Below are 23,145 nucleotides of genomic sequence, written 5' to 3'. Positions count from 1 at the left end.
TGCTCTGGAGTCACTAAGCTGCTGTGTGATTTGCTGGAGTAGCAGCAGGGCAGCGGGCACACGGGGTGAGGCGTCACTTAGATTTTGTGTACAGTGAAAAGCACCCTCTGCTGAAATCTGAAGTTTATTCACTGACCTGCGATAAGCAACTGAGTTCACTTTACCAAAGTATCTTTGTGCAATCTGCCTAATGATGATTGTTGCTCCTGTCAAGTGCATTAAGGTCTCATCGAAAGCACTAGGAAAAAAAATATAACCAAAACGGCTGCAGGTAGTTGTGCTGGTGTCCAAGCTGAGTGGATGGGATCCAGCTACTGTGTAATGGAGTGTTAAGAGGTCACAGATCTTTACACCCACCAGTCTTCATCCTTTCTCCCCATGACAGAGGGACCTCTAGCGTTCTCAGGATGGACAGCAGACTAGTTCAGAGACCCCTGCCTTCTATTTTACAAATGAACTCCTAAAGGTATAAATGACTGATAAACCATCACTAGCACACTGATTTAGACTGTGGTCTTGTAGCAGTTAAAAGGGGACCATTCGTGTTTCTTGAACAAAAACATGTCACGAGGAATTAATAAGACTTTTTGCACACAAATGCAACAAATTACTTATATTTATTAACTGACATGAAAAAACAGCAAAGTATTACAAAAGGACTAAAATTCCATAATAAAACTATTCTATCACAAACACTTAAAGTGATGAATACTCAGAATGTTGGAGATGCACTTTATTCCAAAGTTTGTATTTTTTGTGGCACAAAAAGTTGATGAATAAAGCACACTACCCCAGTTGCAGACTGAACACTATTAAGGCAGCATAAACAGGTAATTTTAATTGGCTTCTTGAGAATAATTTTTGAGAAGAGTGTAACTCAATGAATTTGTTGGATTCTGGAACTTTGATATTGGTAGAAGAGGCAGTAAAAGCCAACATTTTTAAGTCACTTTTCCTTTCAGCAATCAGACCATTGTTCTGCTTTCATTTCTAAATTGCTGTTCAAAATCAATACGTTATTAACTTGAGGGATTGTCCTTTAATTTGATGTTAGCTAAGGTATTTCAGAGCCTTTATACACAAACATGACATTCTGCTTTGTCAGTGAAAACAGGTATTGAATAGCAAAGAGAACGAGCACTTATCAATATAGTTGCACCTTGCTGCACCTCTGTGATGGAAATATTCTGGGGTGCATGCCTGACAGATGATTTGAACATCCAGATAGGTCTGTGGTTCTTAGAAGCTCTATTTTTTTTTTTTTTCAGGATTTATTGGAAACCTTTTTACTTAATAAATTAAGAAGCTTGAAGTAGCTTTTGCGTTTCAAATCTTGGACCACTTCACTTACTTACCTGAAAATAGCAGGTGCCTCACAGTAGTATGTAGGAATACTTGAACTTGCTCATCAATTATGCATGAAAGTAAGACCAGACCAAAACGGGGCAAAATGAGCTTCTAAGTAGCACTTTTCAAGGGTGTATGCATAAATGACACTTCATAGACCAAAGGTGCCAGAACAGCTTTATTTTTTTTTTACTTAATACAAGGCAATTAGAGTGCCTTTTAATACTTCACATAACAGTTATTAGCAAATACAAATATATATACTTTTTTTTTTTTTTCGCTTTTAATGAAAATGTCCATTTAAGGATTTAACTCAGAAATTTCAGTTGTGAAATCTCACTAGATTTTTGCAAAGTTAATAGATATTCCAGTGCAAAAATAGATCCCATTACAGATAGCATAAAGTGCTTGGAATGAAGGACCAACTATAATTCAGGAGGCAAGGATAAGCGCAAAGTGGCGGTTTAACCATGGGGGAAAAGTGTAACAACTCTTACTGAAATACAAGTGTACTACAAAGAGGGATGCAACATTTCAACAGTAATACAGTTTAAAATAAGTTAACACCTCAGTGCAGCTTCATTATAATGAGTGGTTCATAATCATACTGTATGTGACTAGAGTGATTTTTTCCCTATAAACTGTTAATAAGGGTAGACAAATTGTTGTCTGGATTTACTCCATGACAAATCTGCATGGGAACTGTATTAAGCTGTCTGTTCAGTATGACTACAAACAAAATGGACTGGAGTTGTGAAACAGTTCAGTTAATATCCATGTTTACTGTAAGGTTTTCATCACAGATACCAGACTACCTGTGGCAGGGTATAAGCATGACAGTCACAGGGCACAGGAACCAATAATGTCTTTTTGGCCAGCTAAGGGAAAAATAAACTATTGTTTCCTGCTAAATTAATCACTTATATGAACAAAGAGCAAACCACAGCTCTTTTTTTTTGACCAAATCTGAATCCTCCTAGAACTTGTAGTTTTCTACGTGCACTAGATCTGTGCAGTGCAAAACGTAAGCCCTTCACTTCAGTCTCTATGCTGAGATTTTGACTCAATTCTGATTTCTAATTACGATTTCTAGCAGTGGTAAGTCTTCAATACATGCTACTTATTTCACTGATAAAATAACCTACCAGCAGCCTGCTATAGAAAAGTCATGGCTGTAGCTCAGCTGCTTGGTAGTTGTTCTGCACCTTGAAGTTTGGTGCATACTCATCCTCATGGGGGCAAGGATGCCATAAAGGTAATAACAAAGCATGTTTTAAGTGAGGTATAACAATCCCCGTTACTCTCCTTTCTATCCCCTTAGCAATATACAGATAAAAAATAATTAGTATGAAAAAGGCACTTGAGCAGAACATGTAGTAAGCTATTAACTTTATCCCAAGGTAGAACACAGCAGGGACTGGGGACTTGTGCTAAATCTTTAGCTGTCTATGCAATAAAAATGCTGAATTGGTCAATGTTACCACGTACGCCTGGAAATACGTAATCGGCCTTAACACTCATTCCAGCCTCCTCGCTGCTTGTTGGGCTGCTATGGGCATTCACAGAAGAAAGTGGTCCGTGACTCGTTCATGGCGGAGTAGCGTTAAAAACTAGTGCAGAACTTGTACAGGTACTTAAGGCAGAGGCACGACATACAGGAATAGCCCAGGAACTACTACACTTGGGTTCAAACCACATACTGAACCTATTTCTGAACTTTGTAAAAGCAAGACAGAAGGGCCCGTAAGCTTATTAACAAAAGCACACTCTCCCACAACTGTTCTACAGGATGAACAAGAATTGCTTGTTCTCACCACATCATCTCCCCTCTATTATTAATCTGTCTTTGTAAAACTTTAAAAACTCACTGATGCAATTTGTAGCACTACTACTTTGAACTATCTTGTTCAAGACAATTTTTTAATGAAGCAGTTTCTTGCATGAACAAGGGTGTGTTCTCCAGTTAGGGATCACCTAATGACTGAAACTATACTGCACAACAGAAGTACAAACTTGCACATTAATCTAACATTATATTAGCTTCCAACAGGGAAAACTTTAGGTCAACAACTTGCAGTAATTCCAGATAACAGGTTGATTGCAAGAACGTGGAACTCGCCAAGATCATGAACATAGCTATCACTGAATGGAGAACGAGAGCACAGCATTGCAGGCATAATGTAAAGAAATACTGTGGCTACAAAGATCAAGTGAAAGCACTTTCAATCCCTAATTATGCTACCTACGTATTTAAAGTCATATAAATAATACTGTTAAAAAAAAAAAAAAAGACCTACATTTCTAGTTTTATCTGGCAAAGCCAGAAATGGCAACACTTGTGCTAAGCAATAACTTTAGTTGATGGGTACCTTTCTGGTGCAAAGCAGGGGTTAAAGAGCAAACGTTACGTATCTGAGTGACGTATCATGATTTAGAACTTGCTCTTGGTATTAGCAGCTTGTACAACTACTGAGTTTGCTGCTGTGGTCAGAACCCTGCTTCTCACCCACTCCCTTCTGCTAGGTGTTCATGCAGCTGCTGCAGTACCTCGAAGGAGCAGGAGAGTACTCAGCTACACAAAAACCTAGGCGGAGTAGGTTACTGGTTGTGATGCTGGTGGGACAATCCTGTGCATTTGTAGGGTTCACAGTTCTACATATCCCCACCCTCTAAAACAGATGTATGGATATGATGGCCCATCTCTTGCCATCCCATCTGCACAGCACTGCTTTGTGGCCCCAGATTTGTCACCGACTGACCTACACCAGTCTAGGAAAAGAAGCTGGTCAGGTAAGTTTTTACAAATTCAGGCCACAAGGCTGGCAACTTTTCTTGCCACCGACTGTCCCAGTGCATTCATTGCCAGCAATGGATGTAGCACCAGGGAATTCCCACTCCTGACATGCATGTTTTCAAGAGTGAAACATGCATGTCTTTAGAATATCAATAAATAACCACTGGCCATGATTCCTTAATGAACAGTTTTTTGCAACCCTAGTAAAACATACTGTACAGGACAAGATACAGTATGGATGAAAGCCCGCAGCATCTGGTGGGTGCTTTACCACAGCTTCACAGAGTTGTACTGTAAATGAGCTAAATTCAAGTCTTTCACTTAAGAACAGTACAAGACGACTCCACGAGGCACTGCCCCTAAAATGGAATTTTGTTTTCATTGCATTGAATTGCATTGCATTGAATGGTTATCAGTAGAGTGTCCAGTTTCTCTCCCTCTAGCTTCTTCTTTGGGAGTAACCTATCCCCAGGCAAAGGAAGTTTGCATTCTGCTCATCACTTCTTGGCTGAAATTGGCTCACACGCAACTTTCTTTTACCTTCTCATCTTGCAGAAAGGAATTAAGGATTGCAATGTCTACCACAGTTTGGTTTTTGTGCAATGACAGGTCCTTAGTGTGGTCGTCGTCACTTTGGTCCTTAGCAAAATTTACAAATACCTGCAAGGAAAAAGGCCATGTGTAACATCAGTCTAGATTTTTGTTAGTTCAGGGCCCTTTATACACTGGGCTTTCAGGACTATACCTGGGATTCAGCTCTACAGCTTGCTGAAATGCTCTCACAAGACACGACTGGAAAATTGGTAGATTTATTCCTACCTCTGCTAATTTTGGCACACTGGCTACTAAAAACTTACTTGGTCAAGTGTGGTCTGAGAAACGGAGTAGTCTTCTATGTGGAGTCTCTTTTTGTTCTGGGAGAGAATACTGAATATTCTGGCCAGGGACGATGGTGAGGAGGGAAGCTGGTACTGCAGCATATTCCGATGCTTTTCCTTTAGGACACTTCCAGGGAAGGCATGCCCAAAGAATTCCTCAACAGGCTTCAGGTCTGGGTTTGCTCCTGCAATGCGCACCACGATCGTGTAACCGTCTCCAAACCTGTAAACAAGAGGGCCAGCAGAGCAATTCACATCAGTGGCTTTGAAACAGATGTGCAGCTTAAAACTCAGCAGCTGTTCCCATAGCCAGAAAAGCCATGGGAATGCTGCATGAGGGATTAAGTCTGACTGTATGTCCCTAAAAATGCGTACTGTGGTGGAAGTGAAAAGAAAATAGATACCTGTTCTTTAGATGCTGGACGCTGCCCAGGCACCTGAATCGCCCATTGACCATTATCGCCATTCGAGTGCACAAGGCTTCACATTCTTCCATGCTGCAGAAAGAATTAACTTCCTTAGCACTGTGAGAAGTGCTGCGGGGCAGAGCAGCTGAGCGTAGCTTTGCATCCAGCCCCAGCAGATGCAGTAGTGGTGGTGTGACACAGTTGGGTTGCTACTTGCCTGTGAGATGTAAGCACCACTGATCTCCCCTCTTTGATTACACTCAGAGCACAGTTCCACAGGAAACGACGTGCTTTGGGATCCATCCCTGTTGTTGGCTCATCCTGCAAAATACATAAAAAAGTAGGTTATGCTGTTCCGTTCCACCAACAAACGCCTCATGTCTGACATGACCTGGCCATTCTGATTATGCTTATTGGAAAAGCTGAAAATAACCAAGTTTGACTCATTTTTTAAAACGAGAAAACAATTTATACTCAAAAAGATGGTTGCTAATTTAAAAGTTGAAGAACTAAGTGCTGTTTATTTTGCAATTATAATATGTTGAAATAGTCAGTTCTAAACAAGTTAAACTCAGCTAGCTCAAATTTAAATAGAGCAGTAGACTACTTCTTTCTATACTATGAACTTTACTAATCCTAAGGTTTATTCTTCATTTTAATATAAAGACTCCTAAAACATTTATTTCCAACTTTCATTGAATTATTAAAAACACAGGACTGATTCTCCTGGATGGAAAGATTTGCTTGTGCCCAAAAACTGTAAAATGCTGCAAAATCATAATTTTTTGTAGGTATAGAAATTGTTGCAGCAGTGGTCGAGATGCTACAGCAGTCAGTAGTCTGGCATCATGTTTGAGACCCACATTTCCCCAGTGATTTTTCAAAAACAGAAGCCAGGAGGCACGTTATAGTTTTAACCTACATTCAAAGAGGGAAATAAAGATTCTCTGCTTACATTTAAGTGACTGATGACATATTCAGACATTAGTTGGTCATGAAATATTCAGCCTTCATCTAAGCTCGATTTCTCTGTATTCAGAGGAAAATATTAACAAGCAAAGGTTGCAAACTCACCAGAAATACCACAGGTGGCCCTCCAATGAGGGCAATTGCTGTGGAGAGCTTGCGCCTGTTCCCTCCACTGTAATTGCCTGCATATTTTTCTCCATACTTCACAAGGCCCAGTTTCCGAATTGCCCATTCGCCAACCTAAAAGAGACAGCACAACACCCTCTTGAATTGAGCACAGCTACATTTACACAGTGAGAGTTTCTTTACAAGCTTTAGCTTCAGAGTGATTTTTCAGAAGGGCCCTTATCTGATGCTCCAACCTGGCATGGATCTAGGTTTTGGAACACCGGGTTCACCTTCAGATCAGAAAATATAAAACCCTGCTCCTGGGAGCCCAGGAAATCCAATGGCTGCACCTCTTAGTCAGCACAAAACCATGGAATATTCTGAGTTGGAAGGGACCCTCAAAGATCATTGAGTCTAACTCCTGGCTCCACATGGGACAAATTAAAAATTAAGCCATATTTCAGAGAGCACTGTCCAAACACTTCTCAGATTCCAGCAGGCTCAGTGCCATGACCGCTGCCCTGGGGAGCCTGTCCCAGTGCAGGAAGCAAGCACACACTTCAGCATCAGCTGAGCATCGGCACAGAATCAGATGATGCTGCCCAAACCATCAGACACAGATGTCCTGCAGCAGTCCCTGTTCTGCAGAACCCAGGACACAAATGGTGAAAGCTGCTGACAACCCAATGAGCCAGTATTGAACAGGGTGCTGCACAGCACTGGCAGCTGTCAGTATCTGCCTAAAGACTGTTAGCGTAAGCTTATGTGTGAACGCTGAAACAGGAGCAATTTAATGACATGGTGCGATGACTCAAAAAGATGCAGACCACCACAATACTGTGTGTGTTGTGGGGAGTGTGCATGCAAGCAGAACAGTTAGTCACGGGGGTGGTCCCGTGGCGTTTCATTTACCTTGCAGACTTCTTTCTCTGGAACACCTCTGAGGAGCGCAAAGAACTCCAAGTGCTCTCGCCCTGTCAGCAGCTCATTAATAGCATCAAACTGCGGGCAGTAGCCCATGTTCTGATGGACTTCTTGGATGTTGGACAGAATACTGTAAAAGAAAAACTCCCTTTGTTAGGATTTTACAAATACACACCATTTAGATAATAAAAAGAGGAAGGTGAATCAGTGGGTTTGGAATCATTGGACTAACAAAAATACAGGATCCTAGAAGTCTGTCTTTGCCCGATTCTTTTTCTTTTCTTTTTATAGATGTGACATTTAACCATGGCAGGGCAGGTATTTAGAAGTGACTAGCAGATTAAATACACCTTCTTAAGTCGCTGAACTACTTGAGTAGACTCAGCAAAAGGCTGAAGCAGATACCAAGAGCTCAAAATTGAAAAGCGTGGCAGCATTTATACTTGCTGGAAGTGAAACAAAGGCTGTGAAGGTTGAAGGAGTAAGCAGCAAAGGATTTTTTTTTTTAACACAGAGCAAGGAAAAGATGCATGGTCTTTCACCTGTTCCCTTTCAGGAAAGCTTCTCCTCCTGTCACATCTGTATCACCAGTTAGCATCTTGAAAGTGGATGATTTGCCAGCACCATTTACTCCCAGGAGCCCAAAGCACTGGGGATATAAAAAGAGCAAATGAGCACAGGATCTGAGAACAGGGTTCAGTCACTAATTTTCACCACTGACAAGATTGAAGGTGACAAACTTGACTCTCAAGACAACCTGAAGGGGGACTTGAGTGCTTTTTCTGAATAAACTTCTAGACTTTCATTTCAAGCATAAATCTTTAGGCTGGGAAAAGGAATGAACTGTGGTGTCACCTCTGTGCAGTGCCACCACAGTGCATCTGTGCTAAGCCTTGGAGGGTGCCATAGTTCGGCCTCTGGTCCTAGAGGTAGCAGAGTTCACTATCATCTTCAAAGGCAGAGAAAGGCTGAGTGATAAACTGCTTCAACTTCCAGGCCATTCCCTTTGGTGCAATTTGAACATCACCTGCTTCTAATATCACCCTACTCTGCGTTGTGCTTTTAAATACTCCAGTAATACCAAAGCAATGGGTTTGACAAATAAGCTTACCTCTCCAGGGGGAATTCCAACACAGATTCTGTCAACTGCTGGCTTTCGCTTCATTCTGTAAATCTGAAAACAGAAGAGAAAAAAAAGGAACAACACTGTAAAAGAGAACTATAACTACAGCCATACGTGTTCAACACTTCAATATTCTCTGATTCTGATTCCATTAATCTCTGAGTGAGGATGCCGGTGAACTGCATAGCTTTGCTCCAACGTGTCTTAGAAACACAAAACTTTTATTACCTTTGTCAGCTCCTTGATTTCTAGGATGTCACTCTGTCCTCCTCCACTAATTATTCTCTGTCTCTCTCTGTTCACATCTTCATCTTCATCATTCACAGGAGGCAGCTTGGCATAGACAGGCCTGCAGAGAGCAACATGGTAAAGCCTCAACAGAATGTGACAGAGCCTCCACAGTTCACCTCCTCCCCAGTTCACAGCAGACACCAGGCAAAACTTCACCTGCCTGCTGTGGTGAGGTGGAGCAGACAACCTACCTGGGTTTGATGAAGAACCTGTACTGGATGAGCACGGTGATGAGGAAGAACACGACACCCTCCACGGCCATGGCAAAGAGGTTTCTTCCCACCAAGTCCCATGACAGAGGGGACACAAAGCGATTCTCACCTGTGAAGGTAAGAAGTGCACAGTCACCGTTCCAGAGCAATGGGAGCAGGCTACCATTTCTTCCTGCAGAGCTCACCAGGTCAGGCAGTGTGGGCACTGGAGAGCAATCAGTGAGAGGAGGGAGGGGATAGGCTACACAAATTCTGGCTGCATACACACTTCTTGCTGTAGCACAGTGGGGGGTGGGCAATTGCTCTTAGATGAAGGTGATGCGGGCCCTGAGAATCCAGCCTGACAAAGAATTGTTGGCCCACCTTATCATGAAGCACAAGACTCAGGCCTAGCACTTGCATCCCAGAAAAAAATAAAATAAAATCCAGCTCTCCAGAATCTCTGCGACTCCTTTCACTTGGCCTAATGATCTTCTCCATGCATACTGACCTCACGTATTTTTAATTAAGGCTCCTAATAACTCAAAGTACTGGGGATCTATCTGCCAGACCTCCTCATGCTCAAAGCCTGAACAGGACAGCTGAGGAGACCTACCAGCTTTGGTCAGCTCTGCACTGTAAACTGTACAATTTCAGTTCCTTAAAACTCAGAGGAGCAAAGGGTGCTCGTCTGCAGCAGACTCAAGTGTTCCCTCTCCAGTTCATGCCACTGTGCCTGCAACACACAATTTCACTTACCAAACCTCTCCAGAGCATCAGCCATGGCCTGGTTTTTCACCATGTCAATAAGTCCACGCCCCAGGCAGAAGTGGGGGAAGATGAGGAAGACGGACTTCAGGATGTCATTGATGTTGTTCAGCTTCTGTTAAGACAAAAACAAAGTGCCAGTGAGCCATCTGAGTAGAGAGCAGCCACCACCTGCTGAGTGTGACAGCATGTTGTGAGTGAACATCCACAGCCCACTAGCAGCACTACAGCCCCACAAAAAATCAAGGATTAGAAATGTTCTGCCAAGAGCCAGTTCCAGGGCTCCTCTGGACGGTCAATGTTGTTCTTTCTTTGCTCAAGATGCTATTATCACCAGCAAACTATACCAAGGACAGATTTCTCCAAATGCTCACAGGTAATGCTAAAAGGCAGTGCCTGCAAACAGCAACATACAGAAACGCTACAGGTTGTGGAGATGACGTGTGTGGTTGCACAGCCTGGTTGTCTCAAGTGGCTTTGAGTAGCCACTCCCCAGTCAATACTGGATGCTGTAGTCCTTTGCCTTCGCTATTTTCCATTTGTATTAACCCACAGGTCTGACTGACAGCAGCCTCTAGAGAGGTTTCTGTTCTGCCAGGCACTTATCTTCAAGCAAGTGCATGAGCTAAAATAGGCCTTGTGACAAAAGGGACCACCATCAAGGACTGCTGCCTTGTGCCCACGGCAGTGCAAATGTACCACAGGCAGTGGTACCATCAACAGGTTAATCCCACAGGGTCCTTTCCCTCAAGGAGTACTTCCCACCAATATGTGACACAGAGCCTGCTAAGATGTCTGGTGTTGAGGGAAAATCACATCTTCCCCAGGAGGTGCCTGGCTCTGGAAAAACTTAAGTAAGGTGCATAAATTCACAATACAGTCAGAGGGACATTTACCACTGGAGGCAAAACCAAACTGAGTGCTTGAAATGGCCTCCAGTAGACAGTAAGTGAGTAGGGGCAACATGCAGGAAATTCCATTTAAACATAGGAAATGCCCACGTTTAAACCCCTGCAGTAACTAAGGAGCTTCTGGGGAGACTTACATTGTTGGTGAAGAGCTCCAGGACAAAGGTGGCCACGCTGCCATTGATGCCAATGAAGAGGTTCACACTTGTCAGCACAACGTATGCGGTGCTGGGGATTTTGAACACAAAGGAGGCTGGATACATCAGAGGGGTGATAGACCACCTGCAAGAGGAAAGGCAGCACCATCAGATAAGGATCTTTCAAATCTAAGTTCCTTCCTAGTCATTATTCTGAGGAGAAATCCCTTACCCATAGAGAAGCAGAAGAAGAGCCAGTACAGGCAAGTTGGAGGAGGATACATATGATTTCTGCTGGAAGCAGATGAAGATGATGATGACTAGCGTGGCTGGAACAATGTAGTTGCACTGGAAGGTGAAAAAAAACAACAGCTTTAGATTTGTTTCTAGATGACAAAAATGAAGGTGTCTTTCTGCTCTGAACCTATGATTTTCAACATCCTGTAGTGTTCTCAAGGCCACTTGCAATGGGAGACTCTTAGTAGTGTCACATGTGTGAGATGCGGTGTAGTACATATGCATTTACATTTCTTGCCCCCCCTTGAAGCAGTTAATAGTCTCTCAGGGGTTCTGGACACCATGGGTTGAAAAGCCTGATTTGAATAAGCAGAACAAGTGGCAAACAAACATTCTGGGGCAAGTATTTTAAAGTGACATTAAAAATGCCAATGCTGCAGCTTATGGTTGTCTTCCTATCGTCTGTTCAGTGTTCTTTGTCCCAACATAGTCCCAAGAGGCAGAAGTCACAGTTGTCCACTGAACTAATGTTGTGCCCACTGGCCCCAGCTACATTTTACATTTCAGTGGACACCCTGCAAACACAGGATCGAAGACAAATTAAGCACAGTCACAAAGCACGGTTCAGCCCTTACCATATCCCAGACAAAGTTGGCAAGCCAGTAGATCACAGGCTTCACACCACTGATGAATTGCAAGTGCTTAGCCTTGCTGACACGTTCCTGGATGAGGAAGACCACAAAGCTGGCAGGAACAAAGGACATGGCAAAAATCACACAGATGGAGACTAGGACATCCACAGAGGTGGTCATCCTGGACAAAAAAAATAAAGAAAGCAAAGTGTTTGTATGTTGGTACTGGCTTCCTTGAGATGAGGTTAGGCAGCTCATGCAGGGCAGTACAGAAACTGGTTCTCCTGCTGCTGCCCTTGTTTTGCAGGGTAAAGGATTACCACACCAGGACATGTTAACTACAGGGTTATATGATCAAAGGAGTCCATACAGCTTGTAAGCACCTCAAAGACAGCACGAAAACCTGGAGACAGGTTGGTAACTTCAGCACGATAGCCTACTTTCTGCTTTCCTCACCATCACCCTATGTAACTTTGTTTCTCACTTAATGCACTTACTGGGGTTGGGATTTTTTCGCTTTTGTTTTTTAAGTTCAAAGAAAGGTATCTCTGACTGTCACCTGCCATCACTGTGCTCTTAAGATTTGACAGATGTATCTGCATACAGCTTATGACTCCTGATTCAGCTTGTGAACTCATCAATGCCTCAGTGATACTGAGTAAGCCCTGTGCATTACTGCATGCCCATCAGGCTGAGACAGCAGGTAAAACTGAACAGGATCTATCGATTTGTCACGTGGTGGCACTTTGGGACTAATGAATGACCACATGCATGGCAAGTCACCTTCTGGATATGGCTGAGAAAGGAAAGGGGCAGTTACACTGTTGAAATTCCCCAAGCAGCAGTGGATTAGAGGATTTCACTGTTTTTTTGAAGTTACAACTTCAAGGAACTACACATAGAAAGCTTGCATAGCACTGAGGAATAGGGAACTACCTTCATATAACAAAGATGTTCCCTTTCATTCTGTGACCTCTACAAATGCAGCTGCCTAGGGAGGATCTGTCACACTTTGGAGATAAACCACTGAAGCTTTGAGAACATAACAGTGTGGAAACAGTGGTGACAGGTTCTTTTTACACTATTTACACCAGCTACAGAAAGAGAGTAAGTGACTTATGGAACCCTTACAAAACCACTGCTGTCTCTTGTGTGCTGGTTATTCACCTTCCTTGAGAGGTGAGGGGTTCAACTAGCCTGCCCAGACCACAGAAAATTAGGGGAAGCATGGTAGAACCTCACTGCCACAAGCCACTGACTGCCCATCAATGATGCTACAGCACTGCACACGTTGTCAGCTTCCAGTAATCAGCAGCTGATGATCCCAAACCCATTTATATTCACATTAGGACTTACAGAGCCACTTCAGAGAGCTGCTGCTTGGTGAGGTTGAGTGGGTGATTGAAGGCAGTGATCCCATAAGCACTAGGGTTTTTGCCTTGCTGCAGGTTGGCCCGAAGGATGGCATTGTTGATCACATTTAGGAAGGAGGCAATGGCATGCCAGCCCTTGTTGTTGAACCACACCTGCAAGAGACCACATCAGCATCAGAAAGGCACCAAGTATATCAGCCACAGAACAGACTCCTGAGCCCTGCAGAATGTCCCTTCCTATGTTGAGGGTATGCAATTTCTTTCTTCTTCCAGCCAGCTTGCTCAGGGACCAGACATACAGTTTGACCAATAACCATTAGAGGCTGCTGGAAGCAAGAGCATGTGCCTTGAAACCAAGCCACTGATTCAGCACAGAACTCGTTCTGAGCCTTAGGCCTGAACAGGGACAAACAGATTTCAGTGAAAACTGTAAGAATATAATCTGCATCTTCTCCACTAGCAAATGATTTAAATGCAGAGAGCTCTAGGCTGCATAGTTGTCCAAGGCAAACTGCTGAGGCTTTGCTAACTAAAAATAAGCCCTGGTTACCAGAGCTTCAAGCAGCAGGCACAGCAGTGAGGATGCTTGATTTACCTTCACGTTGTTCTTTGTATCCAGGCCTTTCATGAAACTTGCCAAGCTGTTGAGAAATCGATCTCCAGAACTCCCCTGCAAACAGCAAAGAGAAAGTTACTTCCCCTCTTTTCTTACATCCTGCACTCTGGGGGTCACCCTAGGTTTTTCATGGCTCTGACAGTTTTCTTTCTAGTCTGCAGACTGTATCCTCTGAGACAGAGGTGGTAAGAAGGTTAGAAAGTGCAGCTTTCCCCTCACCCTTTTCCTTTCTGCAGTCCTACCAATAAGAGAGATCAGCCTTAGGCCTGTTTTGTTGTAGCTGTTGTTGTTTTTTGGTGTGTTTTTTTCTTCTACCCAGTGACAAGTATTAAACCAGGGTTGCAGAAAATCTTCAGTGACACCACAGCCCAGAGGCAGTCTCAGAAGAAAGCAGTGGACCAAGTTCTCTTCTGAGCCAGGACGGACTTGGCACAGAAGAACTTAAGTGAGGTTTTACAGGAGCTTGTTAAGTCCCTGAGGCAGCCTGCTCTTCTCTGCCACACAGCACTCAGAGGTGGCTGTAATCCCCATTGACTTGCAGATGGTGTTGGGCAGAACCTGCATCAGCAATGAGGGCTGTGCAGCTGAGTGCATTCCCAAGCCTTCTGCTGCTGCCCAACACCAGCCTGGAAAACCCCAGCTGAGAGGTGACGGGGAGAAGCCACTGCTAACACACAAACTATTCTCACTTTACACTTTCCAAGCCACCTCCCAAATAACAGAACTCTGTCACATGAACACAATCTGGGTTTATGGGAGACAGCTACTCACCTGTGCTAGCTCCAAGATTTTCTTCACCTGCTTAATGGCATCAGTGACTTCATGGCTTGGAGGAAGCATGAGGGAACTGCTGGCTCCCAAGGAAAAGCCACCATACCTGGGGGTACAGATGGAGAATGAAGCACACATCTGACTACACACCTCCAGAAAACACCACTTCTTCCTTCCCAGATGTCTCCTTTTCTTGCACTACAACCAAGGCACGTGTCCCCACTCTTACATAAAGGACAAACTTTGACCCTTCCACTTTGCTACTTAGCCCTGCTGTCTCCCACCCCTTATTTCTAGGGTTAAATTATCAGTTTATGACTACAGTGTGCTGTTTGTAAAGACATAGACCATGTTTAATGAATGCAGCTGTCCTCTGCTGCCTGTGCAGGCAGAGCAGGACATTCCTCTGTTTTCCTTGCTTGCATAAACAGCACCTCCTGTGAGACAGCATTGGCTGATCCTGTGAATCCCTACAAGCCAGGACTGCTCTCCATATAAACCAGGCAGGTTTTCCAGCAGTGTGCTCTGGGATTGTCCCAAGAGTATCCTTTGAAGTGTTCCTGGGACACTTGGCAGTTAAAAGCCATGCACAATAAACTATGAAACGGGGCGGAGCTGTCCTGAGAACCTTGCTCAACACAATGCACAGGGGGCAGTGGAAACAAACAAACTAGACAAAACGTACAAACTCACCTGAACTCATTCACCCAGATCTTATTCTTTAAGCTGCAGAGACAGAAAAGAAAGCAGATGAGTTACATATGGAAAAAGAGGAGACAACCCCTACTAGTGCTTCAGGCACACAGCCAGGGAAAAGGGTGCAATACACCCTCACATCTGGCATACGATCTTTAAGGTCCCTTCCAACCCAAACCATTCTATGGTTCTACGTCCCACCACTCCTCTCTGGTAAAACTCCTGGGGTTTGCACCCCGTTTTTCCCATTACTTTACCCACAAGGCTCAGGACATGCCTGCCTCCCCTCCCCAATGCCTGCCATAGCATCACTATAAAGCAGAAACACCTGATCAGGATCAGGACAGTCAGAGGAGCTAAGAGTTTGGGTTGCCAAGACCTATTTGGCTGAGCTGTGAAGCATCCCGCTGACAGCACACTGTGTTTGGTGGGGAGGTAAGGGACAGGGCATGTTAACAGCTACCTTTTTCCAATGATCTGCGCGTAGGTCTTCACTAGATAGTCTGAAATATTGCGGCCTGTCAGATTCTGGAGGATATCAGCAGTGTCTTGTTCTCGCTGGTGTCACCGGGGAAACACAGATGAATATCCATTAGAAAATGCAAGTGCCAAATCAGATAAATTTTGTTCAGTACTGTATAAAGTATTAATCACACCCAGCCACTCCGCTCTCTAGGACCATCCCACACTGCAGGACCCCTCAACTCCCTCCTACCTGTGGGGGTGGCAGCCCGCCTGCACCAGGGGGACACACAGGCAGCATCTTCTTGATCTTCTCATTGCTGCACTCGCATGATGGGGAAGGGTTCTCCATGCTCCAGTTGCCTTTCAAGATGTCCAGGACTGACTGTGGGACTGAAGCAGTGGTCCATTCCGTCTGCCCCACGGTGCAAGGAGTGTCTCTGTGTCAGGACAGAGGTAAGGCAACCGTCACCCCCTTTCCCATCATCCAGTGAAGATGAGCTGCAATTCTTCCTGCCTAGGCACAAACCAGCCTGGACTCTGTATATCCTTTCTACACAAGTGGCCCGGATCTTCAGTGATTTGCCCAAGGCCATGCAGCAAGACAGTGGCAGAGTTAGGAAATACCACCGGTGCTGCTTGGCTCTCCATCCTGTCTGCTGGTGTTTGTGGGGGTGCTAACCTGGATTTTTTTAGTGCAGCTGGAAACTGAGGATTGTGTGAATAGGTACAGTCAAGAGTAGAAGGTGATCCTGCCAATTGCAGGGGTGCTGGAATTAGATAAACTTTAAGGTTGCTTCCAAGCCAAACCGGTCTATGATTCTATGACTAGGTTCTTTTTTTTTCCTTTTTTTTTTTTTTTTTTTTTGGTTCAGAACTGAACAGTAATTTGAGGGAGAGACTACAGTCTCCCTTTTGGCTCCATCAGTAAGGACTTGCATTCAGACCCTGCTCCCTTACTATGCCAGGTGCTGGCACTTTCTAGAAGGTTTTGAGCATAAAAACGTTAATGTAATTACAACCCTTTTGGTTTAAATCCTGCCCTGGCCATGTGTAAGTATCATTCCCTGAAGCTGACTAAATCTACCGAGTGACCAGAAGCCAGGGCTGGGCTTCCCTTTCCCAGCACTGAGTTCTACTTACGGGATGGAGTGTCCTTGCATACAGCGTGTCCCAAAGCCAGGCTTATTGAGAAGGGCATCCAAAAGCCTCTGAGTGCCTGCATCTTCTGGAGCATCATTGCTATGGATATAGAAGACAAACACCACCGGGTCAGTGGGTTAACACACATGCAGCAAAAACAGCGGTGGAGTAAGGCTGAGAACACAGTGACAAAGCTCAGGAAAAGGATATGGGTGGAGGTTTCCCTTTGAAAAACACTTGGCCTAGGAGCACAAACACACTTCTAGTCTACATTTATTTTTCTGCACAGCATTACTGGTCATAACACCGTTCAGAAATGGATATGGCCTTGCTAGTAGTTAAGGATGGCAGTTAAAGGTCCAAAAAGGAAACACCAGCATTCCTTTCAAATTTACTTCTGAGCTAACCACAGAAAGCAAATTTAAACAATACAGTAAGGAATTCAGTACTTGGTAACTTAAGTTAGCAGAGAATAAAACAATTTTAGGATTTAGCACTATTTCTGTGCCAAAAAGAACATACCTAATAAAAGTATACTGCTCATCGTACATCCAGGGCTGCAATTCCAGGCTGGGGTACTTCCCAAAGGGAGGAACGATCAGGCTGAACATGAGAGCAATACACACGAAGACAGCTGGCAGCACAATCTGAAATTGCAAAGAAAGAGCGAGCATTTTTAAAGTGAATGTTCCAGTGGCATCATCAGCTCCAGGTGAGTCAATGGATCAAGACTTTTTTTCAAAGTTTCCCAGGAAGGTCTTTGTAAATTACCATGGCTTCTCTAGATATCAAGACAAGGCCTATCCTGACATGCAATCATGTCACTCATGTGGCATGCAGAGGACTCAGACCCCACTTGCTTCTCTTAAGGTATAATTTGGATTTGAATCTCATTTGTAAGAATTCCTGTGCAAGAATACGTGGTAACCACTTGGTTATCCTCTACCTCCTTTCACTTGCACAAGCCCCCTTTTGCTCACCTGAGCGAAGAAGCCTTTCCGGCTTCGCTTGGCAATAAGCAGCCTCTTCCACAACAGAGCCACGAACTGCTGCTGGGACAGCTTCCAGCCCTTCATCTGGTAGGAGCCTTTCCCGTCCATGCCACTGAGAAGGTCTGTCTCTCTGGATTCTGCTGGCAAGAAGCAAGAAACAATTAATTACAAGCTCACAAAAATATACCCTGGGCAATTCTGTGCTGGAGAAACAACGTGATGGCTGGACCAGTTACTCACTCACAAAAAAAAAAAGAGAGCAACAGGTTGAGGAAGCAACAGAAATTCACAAGAATTCCTTTATAGCTGTATCTCCTTGAACCTTGATAGGAGGTTGGAACAGGCTATGGATACTGCAATGCCTACTAAAGACAAATAAGCCACTAATCCTTTGGTACTCTCAGCCTTGTAATCTGCAATATTTATAATGTGAAAGAGTGTCCACAAGAAGAAAACAGGCTTGGGAACCCTCAATACCTGGATCTATGTCTGAATCATTAGGGTCAAATGCATCATCTTCTGTAAATGGACGAAGGCAGCTCTGTCTGTCTCCAAACGCACGCCTGTTCCTTCTGGCTGGCAATGTCCCATCTGAAAATAATGCAGTTACGGTTAGCTGAACTGCTTCCACTGATCTCCAGTTAGCACCAGAGAAAGCAAAGCAGTATTGTTTTCATTTTACATGATGCCCATCTGTAAACCGAGGAGCTGAGTTGGAGTGATTCCAGTACAGAAAAACCTAAAACCATGACTGTCACTCTGCAAGGTCATATGGTTTATGCACTATTCCATGTGTGCTGTCCTAGAAGCTTCTTCCAGTGCACTGGACATCTAATTTATTTATTTATTTATTTATTTTTATTATTTTTCACTAAGCCCAGAAACTGCAGGCTGTTCTCACCAAGAGAAAATTATTGTTTAATATGCACATGACACTAAGCACAACTTGCTAGCATTAGTTTATCAGGAAACACTGCCACAAGCATTTAGTTCAGTGAGCTGCTCTCAGGAAAAGAGAAAGAGGAAGTCAGAGGGTACTGTGACCCTGTCAAAAGTTCTTCCTACTCCTCAGAGTAGACAGCAGTGTCACTCAAAGTCACAACACACTCGGAAACTTGAAACTGCACTTTTCCAAAATGACTGTGCTGTTACTCAGTAGACAGAAAGTAACAGTAAACAAGCAGACTTTAAGCATACTAAGAACAGCTACTTTAGGTCATGAAAGCTCTCACCACAGAAGAGCTCTGCTTCAGCCTGAAATAGGGGCAATCACACCTGGGCATATGTCACTGTATAGCTGGACACATTGCCATACACAAAGGTCACCCACCTGTCCAAGGCTAACAACTGAAAACAGGAACGCTCCTCGTTTGATATATCAATTACATAATTTCTTCCCCAGGAAGCTAAGCCCTGCACTGAAACATTACTCCTGAAATATCTAGGCTCTGTCAGACATGTTCTTAAACAACACAGACAGGGTATACCCCTCCCTGAAGTCTCCCTCAATACTGTAGGAGACAACTACACTCACCTGAGGTTTCTGCATCCACACCGCTATCATCAGCCACTTTGAGGAAGATCTGAAAGGCAATGGTAAGTGTCAGCGAAAATTAGAAGGGATGCAATATTGTGGGGACTCCTTCAGGAAATGCCATGACAGAGCCTAAGACTGACATTCATATCATGAGAACAGAGGATACAGACTCTATCCACTGGGTGACTCGAGCATGGACTTTCTCTTAGCTTCCCCAAAAGCACAGGCTGTAACCACACTGCAGTTGTTCCACCTTTACAACATCAGTTCTCCATATGTCTTAAATGAACATTATTTCCTGTATCTGAGAGAAACACCTTGGTACTAAATGTGTCCGAACACAATCACAAGGATCAGCCCCCAAACCCTGACACGGGCATATGGCCGTAGGGTTTCTGTAAACAACAACCTCCAGTACTGAAAATGCATGTTTCCGGTTAAGTGCAGCACAAAGCATCCCTAAAAACACCTCAAAGGTATTTACACAGTCATTAGAAGCCAATTTGGGGCCAAACTTTACATGACAGACATCTCAGTGAAGTGCAACTGAGTACAAAGGACCTAGCTTGCCTGTATTACATTTCCATTTTTATCACAAATACTTTAATGGTACAGAATAAAATCCATTTTGGAGAGGAGGACAGAGCTGCTTGCTCCACAATAAACAGGCAACTATTTACTGGAAGTGGAGACAAGACTGCCTTGCCCTTGTTCCTGACATAGTTCACTAATTCACTTCTGTGGTTTAAGTCAAAAAAGAAGCTTTAGCTCACTCACCTCCTCCAGGGTAGTTTCAGAAATGCCATAGCTGGAAATGCCGAGGTCAGAGAGACGGTCATCAATCTCATGGAACAGCTCCACAAAAGCTCCCTCTTTAGCAGCTTTGTATGGCAAGACATAGGTTAACTCATGGCCAATGTCCTCCACCAGTCTGGCCTCAGGAACATGTTTTGTAATGAGATTTGAAATTGCAGACACATCTAGAAGAACCAATGAAAAAGGTAGCATTCATCTTTTGACTTTGTTCATTATGCAGAAAAATCAGCTCAGCCTAAAATAATCCTGTCAGAAGCAAAGGAAGGAATATGGGACTTCTCTGGAAAGCAGCTCATTTCCAAGGAAAATCTGACTTCCATTTATTTTTAGCAAAGACTTGGACCTAAGTCTGGTTATTCCTTTCATTTGTAGAATGTGAGCGACCTATTATGTGCTACCAGCAGCCTTGCAAGTCATATTGCTAACAGGCCTAGCAACTATGTCACCTTTAGCTATTAAATCTCAAGACAACATGAACTCAAAGTGGCTCACAGGAGGAAAATGTTCCTGTATTTATGGATTTAAAAATGCTGTGTCTGTGAACTTGATAACTGTCCCAAGACTGTAGCTACACAGGGACACAAATTTAAGGCAGTTTTTCAAGGTCAAAGTATGAGCAATGTTAGCACTGGGACTGAATGTTATCTACTCTTTTCCCGAGCCTCACCTATTGTCAAGGTGTCGCTTTCATGGTCACTGCCAAGGCCAGCATCAGAGCTGCTCTGGGAGACACTGTCATCCTAGTCACAAAAAGAAAAGAAAACCGTTAAGCAATGTTTAGTTAGAAAAGGGGCCTGTGTAGATGCTACACTCTTTACAATTCCAAACAGATGCTGCATCATGCTAGATACTCCACAGAAGAGTCAAAGTAAAGGTGACATACTACTGCAAAGGGCTAAAATACAAGCAAGAAGTCACATCAGTAGATTTAAGTATTACAGAAGGGTGCATTTCATCTATCTTGTCTCTCTCCAATCAGCTTTGGAAACACTGGTGTTGAAATAAACTCTATTAGAGGCATATGTCCCATGCAACAATTTAAATAGCTGTAGTTGTCTGCCATGGCACCTACAAAAGGAACCCTTCTTTTTAAGAATAAGGGTTTTTTCTTCAATATATTCTGTCATGTAAAATCTCAAATGCTGTAAGCCTAAAATTTCGTGCAGGAAGAAAGAACATAAGCAGGAATGGTCAGTTGTACCTTTTTCAGATAGGACACTGTGCTGCTGCTGTTTCGACAGGAGCTCAGAGAAGAATCCACATCCTTCTTGACCAGGGTCAAGTAATAGCCTGTTCCCAACTGGTTCTTCAGGAAGAGAGAAGAGCCAACGCAGCAGAGCTTGCCATGAGAAATGATGGCAATCCGGTCGCCCAGAATGTCTGCCTCATCCATGTGGTGTGTGGAGAGAATGATAGTGCGGCCTGCAAGAAAGCAAAGGAAGACACTGGCATAAAACAACCATACCCAAGCTTGCAAAACAAGAAAGGCCATGATCATCTGGGTTTTAAAATGAAGTTGCATAAGAGCTTTCTGACCCAGGTTGAAGCTCGTTTGTACAAGGATAGCAGTATGGAAAAGGTTCACAATTGCTGTCACAGTTATATTCTCTCCATTCTCTACACACCATTGCCCTGCTTAGCTGAAGTGGGTTAATTTCATGTCAACAAGCATGGCTGCACTATGACAGGACACTGCTGCAAGAAAAGGGTGAATTTCTGGCTTTACTATTCTCACAGTACATCAAGGGGCTTTGTTCATGAGCTCTGACATGAATAGGATGAGAAATGAGGACAGGTGAAAGATCAGAACACGCTTGTCCCACATGCTCTTTGTTCCTTCCTCAGTGCAGGCAACAATAGAGTTGCAAAGACACGTTGCTATTTTGGGAACAGTCACGAATCAGAGATTTTCTTTTGCTTCACATGACAGATTTCATTGGGAGTACAGAAAAAGACCACATACCTTGCCGATACTTCAGAAGCAGTTCCCATATCCCTCTGCGGGAATAAGGATCCACCCCAGCCGTGGGTTCATCCAGAATGACAACCTTGGAGCCACCCACAAAGGCTAAGGCAACCGAGAGCTTCCTCTGCATGCCACCTGACAGGCACAACAAGAAAGAGGAATTCAGGCTGACACAGAGAGCAGGAGAACAACAACAAACGCAGCACAGCGGAAACTGAGCTCTCCAAGAGAAAGCAGAATTGAATACTGAGAAGACAGTGCTGCTACTGTTTCAGGCCTTCAGGGTCCCATAAACTGCAGGACAGGGGATAATTCATTGGGATGGTTTTCCCCCAGCGCTGCCCAATTCTTCTTCTACAGCAAACCACATCTTGCAACCCCCTCTATAAGTGAATTACGTGTATCTTTGCTACATCAGCAGTAGCAAGTTTCCTGCTTGGAGGCCTAACTGTGTTTGAGGATATGGAGCACAGGTCTTTAGAAGCCTGAACTACAGCAGGAGGTCCCCAAGAGACTCGCTCCTGTGTAAGTGCATCAGAGGCAGCAGTGAGGAATTATTATATACTCGTCAACCTCTCTTATGTTACACTCTTCTCAGTGAAGCCAACCTGAGGCCATCTACACTCCCTTTCCAAGGACAAATGTGCAGTCTGTGAACATGTTGACTGAGACAAAGCAGTCTCAGTCCCCAAGTATCTGGTACAGAATGACACAGGAATCCTGGCATTCTGGAACAAAACAGAAGAACACTCCAGGATGTCAGCTGAAGTAGCAGAAGTTGATATAAAAAGTGCACGTGCTGTTCACAAACAGCACGTGACTTGGAGGTTAGGTTATGGTCTGAGCCACCCTCACCTAACCCCATAAAGCCCAAACATACTAGTAAGCACTTGGAGAACAAATATCACACGTAGCTTTATCACAGGTATGCAAATTCCATGGCTAGAGTGGATGCCTGTGTCACGATGGAAACAAGTACAGAATATTCATAGAAAGTGATTGACCTTTTATGGTATCAGCATGAAATACTGTAAGATCATTACGTTTCCTAATTTAGAT

The 23,145-nt window shown here is 43.8% G+C and overlaps 1 protein-coding gene across 3 annotated transcripts in view; it reads right to left on the bottom strand.

Annotated features, from left to right (window-relative positions):
• Positions 1–598: 598 nt before the first annotated feature.
• ABCA1 (ATP binding cassette subfamily A member 1) overlaps positions 599–23,145 on the bottom strand; it is a 91,302-nt gene continuing 68,755 nt past the window's right edge. For 2 of the 3 annotated variants that reach the window (XM_068668052.1, XM_068668053.1), the window contains exons 22-50: positions 22,084–22,221; positions 21,322–21,542; positions 20,788–20,860; positions 20,082–20,284; positions 19,302–19,350; positions 18,245–18,358; positions 17,756–17,907; positions 17,298–17,422; positions 16,776–16,874; positions 15,886–16,072; positions 15,634–15,728; positions 15,168–15,200; positions 14,475–14,580; positions 13,683–13,757; positions 13,071–13,240; positions 11,718–11,895; positions 11,078–11,193; positions 10,846–10,990; positions 9,792–9,915; positions 9,033–9,162; positions 8,779–8,899; positions 8,539–8,601; positions 7,970–8,076; positions 7,416–7,557; positions 6,501–6,635; positions 5,644–5,747; positions 5,424–5,516; positions 4,999–5,242; positions 599–4,801 (exon numbers count right to left, since the gene is read on the bottom strand). In XM_068668052.1, the coding sequence (XP_068524153.1) occupies positions 4,661–4,801; positions 4,999–5,242; positions 5,424–5,516; positions 5,644–5,747; positions 6,501–6,635; positions 7,416–7,557; positions 7,970–8,076; positions 8,539–8,601; positions 8,779–8,899; positions 9,033–9,162; positions 9,792–9,915; positions 10,846–10,990; positions 11,078–11,193; positions 11,718–11,895; positions 13,071–13,240; positions 13,683–13,757; positions 14,475–14,580; positions 15,168–15,200; positions 15,634–15,728; positions 15,886–16,072; positions 16,776–16,874; positions 17,298–17,422; positions 17,756–17,907; positions 18,245–18,358; positions 19,302–19,350; positions 20,082–20,284; positions 20,788–20,860; positions 21,322–21,542; positions 22,084–22,221 (3,683 nt within the window). In that variant the 3' untranslated portion in view covers positions 599–4,660. The remainder of the gene's footprint in view (positions 4,802–4,998; positions 5,243–5,423; positions 5,517–5,643; positions 5,748–6,500; positions 6,636–7,415; positions 7,558–7,969; positions 8,077–8,538; positions 8,602–8,778; positions 8,900–9,032; positions 9,163–9,791; positions 9,916–10,845; positions 10,991–11,077; positions 11,194–11,717; positions 11,896–13,070; positions 13,241–13,682; positions 13,758–14,474; positions 14,581–15,167; positions 15,201–15,633; positions 15,729–15,885; positions 16,073–16,775; positions 16,875–17,297; positions 17,423–17,755; positions 17,908–18,244; positions 18,359–19,301; positions 19,351–20,081; positions 20,285–20,787; positions 20,861–21,321; positions 21,543–22,083; positions 22,222–23,145) is intronic. The other variant, XM_068668054.1, reaches the window with a different exon arrangement.

This window comes from Anas acuta, chromosome Z (assembly GCF_963932015.1).
Source record: "Anas acuta chromosome Z, bAnaAcu1.1, whole genome shotgun sequence".
In the NCBI taxonomy this organism is placed as follows: Eukaryota; Metazoa; Chordata; class Aves; order Anseriformes; family Anatidae; genus Anas; species Anas acuta.
This window is presented reverse-complemented; position numbering and strand designations above follow the sequence as displayed.